Below are 14,552 nucleotides of genomic sequence, written 5' to 3'. Positions count from 1 at the left end.
TTTTCCATAGTTTTCCTTACAGATATATGATCTGTTAATAAATCTGAAAATATGCTATCAAATAATTTTATGATGTTATCCAAGAAGAATGTCCATTATTCAGATTCTGACACGATCCACAATGTATAAGCACATGTATGCATACACTATCTAGCATACATACATACACACACATTTATGAAATGATGGAAACTTGTACCAAAAATATGCTGTACATTAAAAAAAATTGAAATGGACTAATTTACAAATGCACTGCTACAGTGCAACATATGTTTAAATGTATTCTTTACTGGCATAGTAATGGCTTGTTGTAGTTCTACAAAATTGCATTATTTTATCTTTTGGCCTGAATAACTTTTTTGTTCTATACTGCAGGGGTTAGCCTTTGGTCCACAGTTACAGGACACAACAGCAGCAGAGTACATAGGAGAATCATTAAACAGATGCAAACAATTTCAGTTATTGCAGATGTATCTGTCAAACCAAAGGGAGAATCATCATTATACATTAACGTTCCAAACAAAACTAAGAAGAATAAAACAAAAAAATAACAATAAGTGAGCCAATGAAGTGGATTTAGAAGTTCTAAAACACATTTACAGACAAAGGATTGAGGAAGAATAAAGTGAGAAGTCAAAAATCGTTATTAATATTTTGGATATAAAAAAATACATCCATGTTAGTCCAATCATTTTACAGATGCTCCTGGCAAAGAGAGTCCCAGAACAAAACAATGATGAGGGCTCTCTAAGGCTCATATAGAGGTACCTCGGTCAGGATCATTGCCAAGATTGAGCCCCAGAGAGGGAGTTGGCTGGTATGGGATAGATGACATAGTTTTAATTGGACTTCGGAAAAATCCACCATTGGGTGCCCTATGCCTGAAGGGACCAGTTCGGTGCTCAGGTACATTTCCAAATGAGAAACCAGAAGCAGCTTTCGTTGACAAGGTACGACTAAGTGTCTGTATCTGCTCTGGTATAAAGGTTGTAGTGGTTATATGAGTATTCCTGAAATCACTTATTTGCTCCAGAGTTTGCCGCGTTGGCAACGTGTCAATGTCTAATGGAGTTAGATCAACCGATGAGGAGGAAAACTGTTTATGAGGGCTTTCATCATCAGTGCACAGGCTGTTTACACGTCGGTGGAGATGTTCCAGGTCAATTTCTTTGTCATCCTGGTAGAAAAAAAAGAGGGAAATGCACAGTATTCAATAGGAACCTTAAAACATATTATGCTGGGCCTAACTAGACATCAACGTATAAATATTGTTAGCAGAACTTGTCCCATCTATTTTAATGCCTTGTGTTTGCTACAACAAAGGCACCCATGTGCAAAGATAACCCTGCTCATGATAGCATTTCATGAGTAGCGTCAGTGCAACACCAATTTTTACTAAGGGTCTATGTACCTAGGGTATGAACCTTTAGTGGTTAAAGAGCACAGACACCAACATTTTGTGAAATGAACCATCTTCATAAGATAGAAAACGATTTGCTTAAAATAAAACAAATACATTAGTGATCATTGTCACTGCAGATATTGTAGTGAACTGATGGGCTTCAAGAATACATATGCTGATTTATCACATAGTCTACATACCTCTGTGGAGAAGACATATACAATACAGTCTACAAAAGCTTACAATTAGAGATTTGTAACTAATAAATTTAAGGTAGCATAGCTGCATTCAAATTTCTTTTACTTTGGGAAATAACTGATTCAGTTCATATAGCACACAAGTATGGAAAAGAGTTGAAGACTATGGCCAAGCAATTGTAAATGTAAGGGTATATAAAATGAATATAACTATCACTCTCATTCTTGAAGTAGGTGGAAAACTGTAATTTAGATAATATAATAACAATCAAACTGTGCCAAGGGTCAATAACTCTAAGCTGCAAAGCACTCAATGTCTACCCCGGTAACAGATGTACACAAAATAATAAATTGAAATTAACAACGTGCCGAGCTAATACAACCTAAACACATACAGATTCTGTGTATTTTGTGAACATGACAATAAATATAGTGCAATACCACAAAACAAATATACAGTGCTCAAACAATAACTGTGGTCACAGAATCTGTTGGATGCACTTTGTTATATGTTTTGGATGCACTATCTATTTGAAATATTTATTGTTTGAGCACTATGGGGTCTATTCACTAAGCTTCTGTAGGCAGCCGAGTGAATAAATGACCCAAAGTGAACTGAGCCGAACTCGGCTATTCACTTCAGGCTTGTACGACTATTCTGCTCAGTACCTCTGTGGTACAGAGTAGAATAGAAAAACAGTTAAAAAAGTAGTAAAAAATAAATAGAAAACGATTTGGCGGACCTAGCAGTGACAGGTAGCTCCACCCAACTGTTTTCTATTGGCCGGCGGTTCTGCTGCCGTCAGAATAAATCAAATAAAAAAAAAAAAACACCATAGAAATGCATAGCTAGATGCCTATTGGCTATTTCACTTTGCAATAGCCAATAGCAAACTAGCTATTGCACCCGCCCTCTGCTGCTGTCAATCACTAGAGGGGACCTGATGGAGAACTTCAGGTCCCCTCTGCTGATTGACAGCAGCAGTGGGCGGGTGCAATAGCTAGTTTGCTATTGGCTATTGCAAATTGAAATAGCCAATAGGAATCTAGCTATGCATTCCTATGGTGATTTTTTTTTATTCTGACGGCAGCCAACGACTCCAATGTCAGAAGAAGAAAAAAAAGAAGTAAAAAAACAGAGCAGGGAAAGGTATACTCTGCTCGGTCGAGCAGAGTAAACCTTTCTGGGAGAAAGTGTTTCTCTCATGGGTGGCCAGGAGCCGCTATCTAATAGCGGGGGACTCCTGGAGCGTCCGGGAGAGTTGGGCTGTCTGGAGATCAGTGTCCCTGGTTACCTGATAACCAGGGACACTGATCTGTCTGTGCAAGTGGCCGGAGCCAGCCGTGAGATGACGGCTGGCTCCACCCAACAGTCAGTAGCAGGCTGTTGTTCGGCCAGCTTCGGCTTTCACCTCGGCTCAGTGTAGGCGAAGCATATGCCTTCGGCTCGACTGAGCCGCTCGGCCGACTTCAGGAGCTGTACTGTAATGGATTCGGCGTCTTGCGTTTCACCCTGGAGCGCAACACCGACGTGTTCCATAGCGAGACGCGCGGCTTGCGTTCCACAGTGGAACGCAACGGCCGTTAGACGCCGGCAGACCCTGTCCAATCAAGGGGCTCTATTTATACAGGGGAAGAGCATAGCAGCGGCGTTCCACTAAACGAGTGTGTGCCCTGCTATCTCCCCTGGGACAAACCTACAATCTATCAGCAGACGGAGGGAACCTCTCCCCTACAGCCTTGTTCTGGGATCTACCCGTGGAAGGTTCTTTTCTCCACAATACCGCAAGTACCCCTTGTCAGTGTGCTCTGGTATTAGAGACTGCTACCATTACATTTACCAGCTGCATGTAGTGATTGTTACATTACTGCTATTAGGAAAAACCTGCTTTGCCATCACTGCTGTGTATACTGTGCTCATAACGGGGAGGTACCTATAACTGCTGTATTAACTGCTCGCACATACTGCTATCAACCTCATACTGGTATTTCATGTACTGCTTCATGTGACGTGTGCTGCATTCCTACCATTACAAATTATACTTGTATGATACCAAGAAACACTTTCGTGCTAAATACGATTTCAGTTTAGATCCGGTGATAAATGATGCTGGTAGCTTCAAAACTGTTCGTTTTATGATTGAGTGTGGCACTGAAGCTCCGACTGATTTCACCCGTTACAAGATTCAATCAACTAGGAGACGTGCTCCAGTTGATGCAACCCGACTCTGCAGTTGAGATCCTGACAGAGCAATTAGGCGCATTACATGTACGGGCTAAAGTGAATAGCCCTAAGAGGAGCCCTTCGGTTCTACTGAACCAAAGGGGTCCTGGGGCCGAAGCTGGCCGAAGGATCAGTCGAAGCTACAGCTAATTCCTTCGGCAGCTTAATGAATAGACCCCTATATATTTGCTTTGTGGTATTGCACTATATTTATTGTCATGTTCACAAAATACACAGAATTTGTATGTGTTTAAGTTGTATTAGCTCAACACACTGTTAGTTTTAATTTATTGTAATTTAGTCAAATTCATACAGATCATTTTGCTTACACAAAAGATTTACACAGATTTCACAGCAACCAATTGTATTTCAACAGCAACTGTTTATGTATTAGTCAGAAAATAAGAGAAATGGATCTCATTCTTTATCAGACAATGCCAAAGCCATTTTTTTTCTACAATTCTTACAAATCAAGCCCATTAATTCTACATCTTTTTCACATTTCCAAGATGTTAAGAATCAGATAATGTTTCTTCCAAATGTTTTAAAATCTTGACTCCCCCATCATTCCCCCATCATTAAGGAATGTTGCACCTGAGGTATGTGTCGCATACTGCGACAAACATATGCAAAATAAACGTGCAACAGACTAGTTACACCAAAAATGTACTTGCAGAAGTACAGAACTATTGGAGTTTATTTATTGAATTTAAGTTTGGTAGAGAAGAATGTCACCAGCACACCAAAATCCTTTTAGGATAATCAATTGTTAATTTTATTGAACAGATTGTCAGTTGAAAAACAAGTGCTTTCGTGACCTCGCAGGGTCCCTTCATCAGGCTCAACATCGACTGGTGACATTCTTCTCTACCAAACTTATGTAATGGTGGCGCCATCCGCAGTCAGTTCAGCACCCATCCCTATCATTGGGATTTCTGGTAAGGAGTCTGACAAGTCCTTCTCTACAACCTATTTATTGAATAATATGTCACAAGCATAGCACCAGAATGAAGTATGGCACAAATAAGAACTACTTGAATTTGCCACAGAAGTTGGTAGAGGACCGAAAAATGCCGCAGCATGTTATAGAATTTGGGGCAGTCATTTTTTAGGCTGCATTAGCGCCGAATTTTAGGGCAAACACGATATTGAATCCCCTTGACTGTGTTTGTTTTTTTTTCAAAAAAAAAAATTAGATTTACATTTTATGGGCAAAATATCAGCCTAAAGAATATATGTTACATTTATTTACAGCAACTTGCAGTAGATGATAGTTATTTTCTGTTTAGTCCGTAATCATTTCTTTAAAGACCTTTTGCTGTATTTTTTCTTGTTTTGCACATCAATATAGAGTTTTCCTGATTTGTGGTTTTTATTGTCTTCTTTTCATACTGCAATAGAAGTCACTGGAATGCCATTTTGTACCTTCAGTGTAAGGCACATAATCTCCGCTCTGTAGTCAGATGCGTTTACAGTTATGATTCTATTTGACAAGCTTACACAATGCTGCATGCTTTGTTTTCATGGAATTACAAGTAAAGCAAAATGAGGTGCAAACAGTATGAGTTTTCTCAAAAACAAATAAAATAACACACTACACAAGAATTGGATGAACTACAATACTTGCTGATGTGTAAAAACATATGCCATTCAGTGCATACTTTTTAAACAGATGACAAGCATTTTAATAATGATGAATGTTTGAAAACCTAAGCTGGCGAGCTGTGTAAACTGCAGCTGCATTTTAGATTTGTGTTTATAAAGAAACCATTGAAAAAGGAAACATATTCATTGAAAGACATGTAAACATGCCTACCAGAACTGAAAATTGCTGCTTGTAATTTTTAAAAATGATAATAATGCTAATTTCATTAAATTATGCAAAGTAACAGTGATTAGATGCACCCGTTTTTTTAAAATTTGAAGATCAAATTAAACACTGAATTCATCTTATTTGAAATGATGGTTATAATGATGTTATATTATGTATTACCCTACATTTTTGTTGTTTTTGTAGGTAGGTTAGACCGTTTTCATTTTTATCAGCACTGTTTTTATTTAATTTGTATAAACTTACTTTTTTGTAAATTCCTTTTTTTAAAGCTTTTAACAAAGACAAGAAAACATATGTCTTCTCAATGCAATTATACAAAAATTAACATGCTATATTGTATAGCACGGCAGTTAAAATTTTTATCATAATGTGAACTAGATTTAAAATGTCAATTGAACAAATAGGTTTAAAAACTTAAGGTAGGTATTTACAGTACATGCAGAGTTGGCATCTCTATCTTTTTTTTGGGGGTATTGTGAGCTCTGGATTACAAACACTGTCTATATGTTTCAGCCGTTTCTAAAGACACTGTACTTTTTACTCACTCACTATTTCCATGTCACTACAGTGTTTGAAGGGCCTTTGTATCTAAACTATTGCTAATGACATGGTCTGAGTGGGTGATGATGTGCAATGTTTTATACTAAACTCGGTATGAAACTGTAGTAAAAATTTATGTGCAGGGTCCAGTGAATAAAACAATGGCATTAGTGCTTAGCATTTCCTTCATGTAACTCTGCATTTTAGATACAGAGTAGAGGCAGAACCATGTACCAAAATATTTGAAGATAGATGTCAGGATATCCTCCATTTCTTCACTGCAGCTATTTATGCAGTGTGGTGGCATTTCTATGGACAAATATTTTATTTGCTGTGCTCATTTAATTTTGAAAAATGATATATTAATATCTAGACATGTGCACAACAAACAAATTCGTTTTCAGACAAAAGAAATGAAATCGAAAAACGTCAAAGGAAACACATTTTTATGTTGTTTTGGATTAGGAGGCAACGAGCCTCCGAATCCAAAACCACACACTGAAACTACATTTTGGAGTAGATCTTGTTACACACCAAGATGGCGGTGTCCACATGTTTGAGCGCCATCATCTTGGTTTATACCAAGATCTACTCTACTGGCCGATACAGCCACTCCTCATTCAGCGTGTGACATTACCGCCATGTGATGTCATATGCTCCACCTCCAAGATGGTGGCAGGCATGCACAGAACATGCTGGCGGGCCAATATGACTGCCAGAGTGTTCTGAAAATGTATCTATTTATGCCCGAATATCATTTTTGTATATCCGGGTATATATTAAATTAGTTATTTCAGATTCACAGGTTTGTCGAATCCAAATGCACATGTCTATTAATATCTTTTTATATAAGCGTGGCTCTGTACCATCTTGTTAACCCATAGGGAACAATTAACTATTCAAAGAAATTGAATATTTGTATGAGCTTATCATTTTTTTTGTTCATTTTTCAACCTTTGTATTATTAATAATACATTATGAACTCTTGTGCTGTATTATTAACATTAAGGCTCATTTGGATACATTCCCAAGAGAGTATTATCCATCCCCATACTTAAAGCGTTTAAAGTTTTATTGGTCTGTAGTAGATGGATAATCTCTGTATCGTTTTAACTGTAGCAGAACTGATTTTCCATGTTTAATGAAATGTAAGATACTAATAAATATTAGATATTTAATATAAGAATGTGGTACACAGTAGCATTATATCTTGGAAATTCTATGCTAAGGAAAAAGGCCAATGGTCTAGTTGGAATTTTTGTCTATTATTTCTCAAAGTCACTAAAATGGCTATCTTCAGGTTACATATCCACCTAGGAAAATTAATGGTCATTTGCTGAATGTGTTCAGTCCGTAAAAGACTTTAGTTTCACAGCAACTAGAAAGCCAGAGATCTGTACTGAATTAAACTTAATTTGAGGGAAAGCTAACCTATAACACAAATTTGCTGTAGAAAGTATTGCAGTATAATGTGTATATAGTTTACTATTATATTTCACTTGTAGTTAAACCTTTCCTTATTTTACAGGATACTTACAGTGAAGGCGAATGCCTAGTAAGTTTTGGTTTGTAATTATGAAGTAAAAAATTGCAGTTGCCGGTTGTTTTTAATAGTCTGGCTATCAGCTTTGGCCTCCAGCTGTGCTGATGACTGTTCCGTTAGGCCTTGAGGTTATCAGAAGAGATTCCTGGCCACAGATGTCTGCCTGTAAATAATAAATCCTATTATGTAGTAGCGGGGATGTCAGTCTAGAGTTCATAGATACATTACAGAAATATTTTGAATACATATTCTGTAGATCTCTATACTGTGTTTTTGATTATTGATAGCAATAAAGCCAATATGTCATTTTTTTAAATCTCTGTGTAGGGGTTGTGATAATCTGTTTTTCTTAGATCTCACATGTGCTGTGTTGTGTCAGGTAAGGTAAACTACTAATAAATGTCTGATTCTTAATTGATATTGAGGGACACAGAAATGTTGTAGATCTTAGACAATTGGGTTACACTGCTGCCTTTAGGGATTTGGTACCCTAACAAGAACGTTAAGCCAGTACATGTATGGCCCTACCTCCAACTATCATGCCTCAGTTTTTGCTAGTGTCCTAGGAGGTTGAATGCCCTTTCTTCAGCTCTGCAGAAATAAAGTCTATCCATTTTATTCTTATTTTTTCATTTTATTAATTCTTCAATCAAGATATATGATAAACTGCAGATCATTTTTGCTTTGGTGAACTCAATCAAGACTTTAAAAATGGTGCTTGTGCTAGTCTCTACATAGCAACTATATATATCTGTATATCTTCAGAAATAGCTTTGGAGGCTTTAGTCTTAAATGTGACCTTTGGGCACTGGGCTCTGCATTGTGGCGCTTTCCATTGCCAGACCTTTAGGCATTGTGTTAGATAGCTACAGATAATTATCCAGGTCCAAATCTGTGGCATAGTCTCTGGTGTGACCCAGTCTCTGAGGACTCACAAAGCGAGTAAGGCCAGTCAGCCTGAAGCTCTAGGACCTATATCACAGTAGGTACTGTTCAATGCCATTTTAAAATTCCTGCAATCACCATCCTACCAGTGGTAATGGTCACTTCCAGCCATCTATGACCCTCTTCAGTATCAGCTGCTTGGCACACCATAGGCCTAGTTGTTCTCTGCTACAAGGTGCAACATATGTGCACAGGACAGTCCCGCTGCAGTGATTGACTTGAGCCTATACTCAAACATTGACCAATGCTTGTAACCTAGAACCTGGGACCCCTATTACTATAGTGTCAACCTTATCAGCATCTTATATAGCTCTGCAAAGTCCTCACTGTCTTCTTCTAAATAGATGTTTTTTCAGCAATTTCTATTTTTCCATATGAATTCTTGATAACCTAATTGATGCAATACATTCTAACCTGCAGTTTGAGAATAAGCATACTATTGTTATGTACAGTTTTTCTAAAACAATATAGACTAATGATTTCAGGACAGTCATGGAGCACCAGAGCTAGGTCCCAGCTGGTATCTGAACATCCCTAGTTTCAAGCATAGTTTTTTTTTAGAGCTCTTACAACTGCAAATACTGGCAATGTGAAGGAGCGTTTTCCCTTTGAAATGGAATTTATTACAGTATTATTAAGTGTAGACACTCCAGTTATCCATCTTGACAAGCATATCACTAAGCAGGTTGATAATGTCCTTACTTTTAGGGATTTCACTCACAGACAGTTGAACTCTCTGGTCAGGTCCCAGTTTGAGTTATCTGGAGTGACCATCTGTCCTCTGTTGGTGGTGACTCAGATTGTAAAGCTATGTTAATGTGTATCTGTTAAAGAAGACCCCTCCATCTCAAGGATAAACCCTTGTGTCCTGGAGCTTCTGGAGCACATGTCTGGAACCCTGCAGTTCAGCTGCGATGGTCTTTTACAAGCATCTAAGCTTGTTCTTGCATGGGAGTGATATTTTTCCATATGTGTAGCACACTTTGCTTTGTGTCTGGCATGACAAGGACATGCTTAAGAAACATTTGATATTCTTGTCATTTTGGTTCTGCCCTTGACATTGTAATTTACAATATCTCTGATACTTGGACTGTGCACCTTCCTCAACGCAGAAGATTTTTGGATGGGGCAAATTCTACAGTAGTACCTCATAGATGATCATAGTCTACCTTGCTCTCAAACTACAAATCTCAAGGCCAGATGTCCTCTTTCTCATCTGCTGAACCCTCTGCTTGAAGTACTTTCTAAGTATGGGGTTGTTTGTTCTTCTGCAGGGTTCCTTGGCTGTTTTACTTGTCAGTTTACCTTGGCAACTTGGATGTTCAGGCTTCCTTATGTAGCTTTTACTGTAGACCCTGGTGGCAGTGAGGCTATCACATCCCTACAACAACTATGGATGCGATTCGGAAGGATCCTTTTTCATCCTTTGGCTCCCGATCCTTGTACGTCAGATTGTATTATGATATATTCTAATTCCTGCCTCCCCTCCTTTTGTTTTTTACAGGTGTTGATCACCACCCCACTCTCTCCTTTAACAGGATTTATGGTTACTACATCACTATTTTTTCTAGCTTAAGAAAGGGCTCTCTTTTCCTTGCCTCTTTAAGAGATTACACGTCTATAAGGTAACAGCCTTCTTAGTTTAGACCTCCCTCTCCCGTAAGTGACAGGTTTAGGGGGTTCTGCTTAAGCCTCCGACTGTTAAGTGGTCGGTCTTCTTTTCTGGACATACTGCTGGTCCAAGTTTATGTCTCCTGTTCAGGAAGTTTGCTGTTTCACCTGTTTTGTTTATGGTTGATCCCTTCAGATACTGTCAGTGATATGATTTCCACATCTGATACGATTTCCACATCTCTCAGTGGCTATTGCCCATTTCTCAGTTGGACTGCTTTTGGACTTCCCAATTGCCTAGGAATTACTAAATTTATGTGCCTAAATAGACAGTAAAGTAAATTAGATTTTTGTACTTACTGTCAAATCTTTTTCTTGAAGTCTATTGAAGGGTCAGGCCCTTCCGTTTTACTGATTTATGTACTGCTTGCTCACAAAACTGAGGCATTTCAGTTGGAGGCAGGGTTATACAGGGCTGGCTAAAAATTTTTAGTTTTCAGTGTTCAATTTTTTAAAAAAGAAATACTAAATTCCTGTGCCCCTCAATGGACGTCAAGAAAAAGATTTTACAGTAAGTATTTTTAACCAGGAGTTCTGTGCATATTTATTAATTTATATACAAAATACCTTTTGCCCTGGGCCCAACAAGATATAGAACATACCATTAGGATGTACCTATTAAACCTAGAAATCTACAGCCTCTTTCTATTCACAATACTTATATCTCAGAAAGACAAGATACCTTTTTTTTTAATGAAAGATGCTGGGATTAGAAAATTCTTACCTGTTAATATTCATGTTGCCCTATCATTAGGATTGCCTTTCAAATTCAAAATATACATGTTCTTTCTTTAGTTTAGGCCTACTGGGCAGTCCAGATTGACCATATATAAAAGTAATAAAAATCTAAATGCTCTCTTTTATCAGTGGAAAAGTTCAGGTTCAAATGCAGCAAAATTAAAAATGAGTTGATCATTCAGCTGCCACAGATAACCATTTTATATAAAAACAATTGATACCTATGACATAAACTACACTGAAGTAGAGATTTGCAGTCAATAAGGACTGTAGAAACTGCATGAAAAAAATCTAAACTCTAGTCTCTTTTGATCTACAATACAGTTCTTAGGGCAGAGTAACCCATATAGTCAGGTATCCATAAAAATTACCCCATGCATATGGTGAAAGAAATGTAATACAATATTCAGTCAACACTCAATGAAAATCTGAGACTGTATTTTCTTTTATATATGTGGTAATCATATGTCGCTCAATCATCTCTATTGTAGCCAAAATAATATTTTTGATTTGCATATGTATCCCTTGTGAAAAAGATTTAACTGTCCAGTTGGGTATTTGAGCTGTTGCATCTCCTGGGTTATGGCCAAAGGGAATCTATTTTAAAGGAACTAGGACTGCTTATATCACTGACCTGTTATTTTAATGATCAGACTGAAAACATCACAAGAAAGATATGATCATTCACCTAGAGAATTTATAGTAGCAAAACTCAGCATCTTTGGTCATCAGTCAAAATTATATTTGTTTCTGACTGAATAGGTAGGCCCAAACTTGATCAAACGTGCTCGTTTAAAAGTAAGACGTGTTAGTCTTACATTGTTGGACCTACACTAGCACTGCAGCTGTTTTATAGACTGATTGATATGATATTATGTGTTGTAATGCAGCACTGCCATTTGCAACTTGGTAGTAACTCTCGAAATGTTACTATAGAATGGAGCCACATGAGATGCTTTATGAAAGTAATGAATATGGTCCTGAAAGACAACTTAAATGTGTTTTAGCAAAACAAAATTGATATATTCTTTTTATTTAAATTTAAGAATGAACAAGCAAGCATATCAGTTAAATCCTGTAAAAGTATTTATTTTAAAACTGGTTAGTACATTTTCTGCAATAACAACACATATAGATTTGTAAATGAAGGTAAAGAATGCATGAAAAATTAGACATTCCAACAGTACAATATGCAAATAACTAAAATGTGCAAAAACTCCAACATTGAGATTCAATAGAAGATTAGAAAAAAAAGACTAAGCTTTATAATTGCCTGGATATAGTAATGGGAACAGACTGCTTAAAATAAACCTGTCCTTTGGTATTTAGTTCATGATTTTTCAGTGTTGTACAGAGAGCCACACGAACTGCAGCTGATGCCATGGTGTGCAAACTCTTCTGAACACCCATATACCCATATACTGAGTATAAAAGCAGCTACTGCCTGCAGAACTCCTGATCTTCTGTTTATTTACAGGGAGTTATTTAGAGTTATGCGTGGGGTCCCTGTAAATAAACAGAAGATCAGGAGTTCTGCAGGAACTAGCTGCTTTTATACATGACAGTTTTGTCTAAAAGTGGATGTAAAGATGCTCCACAATAATTGCTGATTGGTAGGTTTTCTATGGCAGAAAGGACTGTAAAAGCCATAAATGCTTCTTGCTGCCTGTCAGCATTTATTTATGTACAAGCATGTGCAGCTCAGTGGTGAGTCCTGGCCTACCAAGATAAAGCTAAACGCTCCTGGGGGCTTTCTTTTATTATTATTGCATTATTTCCACTTTAAGAATCCTTTTAATATTCTGATAAATTGTGTTGCATGTGACCAGTCCCTTGAGTCATTGTACTACTGAAAATGCTTATATTCACTCACTTTACTTGCTTCTATGTGTGTACAGGGTAAAGTGTCAAGCATCTTAAAACAATTATATATGGTTAATCCCTACAAACAAAAATTTGGACATATTTTAACACTGAAACAGAAATGTTATTTCCTGACCAGAGTTATCCTCTATTCGAAATTATTTAGCTTAAAGTGATTCTGTCAATTTGCTCATTCAGGGCAAGTTACAGAGTCTCTTAAAAGTCCACCCCCCACCCACTTGTGCTTATCCTTGTTGCACACCCATATAATTCTGTTCTTCTGTCAGAGGCCACAAAATACTTCCAGGTATGGAGGAGCATCTGACTTTTTCCCAATGATGCAGGGCTCATGCCTAAGCTACCAGTTGTTAGGCCCAAATACTGTGGTGGAGGGGAAGGCATCATTAACCCTGTGTACGCTTAGACACCATATAACACTGAACATATTCAGGGTTAGGATTGCAGAAGTATGGAAGTGTGGAGGAGCATGGTGTAGATGAGTATCAGTCAGCTAAGGGTGGGCCTTAAAGTGATATTAAAGTCAAAAGGATTTAAAACTATTTAAAATACTGATGAAATCACTTACAATGGATGCTGCTCCTTGATGTTTAAAAGTTTTAGTTTCCTGCAAAATCAGCTGGTCTCCTGAGCACTGGTCCAGACTTCCTGTTTTAGAATGACTCCTTTCTCAAGCAGAGTGCTATGCAGTCACCCTTGTGTGTGCTAGTAAGCTGTGTGTATTTCCACAAACACACAGACACAGCAAATCAGGCTACTCGCCTCCCTTCTGGCCCCTCTCCCCACAACTCCCTTCTACAAGCTAGTAGATGAACAGTTGCTGGAGTCTCTTCTGTTCCTTGTGATCTTGTACTGGGCAGGAAGTTCATGTAAGATGAGCTCAGAGACTTAGAAACAGCTCTTTAGAGACATGATGATTGTAATGTACAGCAATGCCTTGCTGGGCAATGTATATTTGTTTGATTTGGATTCACCATTGAAAAAAGATTTGAGAGTTTAATACTATTTTAAAAAGAATGTAATTTTTCTCTAATTGGGCAAAGTGAGTCTGTTTTAAAAAAAAAAGATTGCTCAAAAACTTTTACAGTTCCAAATCAAAATTTCTTTTAGATGTAGGTTTATAGCAGTGATGTGTATATAGAACTATACTTAGCGCTGCAGATCCTACTTTTATAATAGCCATACTTATTGCCACATACAGCATAGTAGCTCATCAAAGGATTAGACTAATATAGGTAGCCCTGTTAAATCACTAGGATTTATTGATATCTAGTCTTGACAATAACCACTGGAAATGAACAAGTCTTCTGGGTGACTTAGTTTACTGCCTCTAGTCTTCTTAGTCTTTATTCTATTAGATAAAAAGTAATGCTTTAATAATAGTTAAAATTGCTTCTAAGGGCACCTAATTGTTGAATCTTTGAGCCTGATTTACTAAAGCATGTGATCATGTGTTAACAACCACATTGTATCATCACTATATTTCTTATACAACTATGATGCATGCACATTTGCACATATAGACTACTGCATATACAGTATATTATGTATTATAGTATGCAGTATATAATATATAT

General features: G+C 37.4%; 1 protein-coding gene across 1 annotated transcript in view; it reads right to left on the bottom strand.

Moving 5' to 3' along the window:
- Positions 1-754: 754 nt before the first annotated feature.
- Positions 755-14,552, bottom strand: part of GRID2 (glutamate ionotropic receptor delta type subunit 2) — a 383,270-nt gene continuing 369,472 nt past the window's right edge. The window contains exon 16 of the mRNA XM_018565404.1: positions 755-1,177. Coding sequence (XP_018420906.1) covers positions 755-1,177 — 423 coding nt within the window. The remainder of the gene's footprint in view (positions 1,178-14,552) is intronic.

This window comes from Nanorana parkeri, unplaced genomic scaffold, assembly GCF_000935625.1.
Source record: "Nanorana parkeri isolate BGI_ZX_2015 unplaced genomic scaffold, ASM93562v1 scaffold844, whole genome shotgun sequence".
NCBI lineage: Eukaryota > Metazoa > Chordata > Amphibia > Anura > Dicroglossidae > Nanorana > Nanorana parkeri.
Note: the sequence above shows the minus strand (reverse complement) of the source record. Positions and strands in the feature narration are given on the sequence as shown.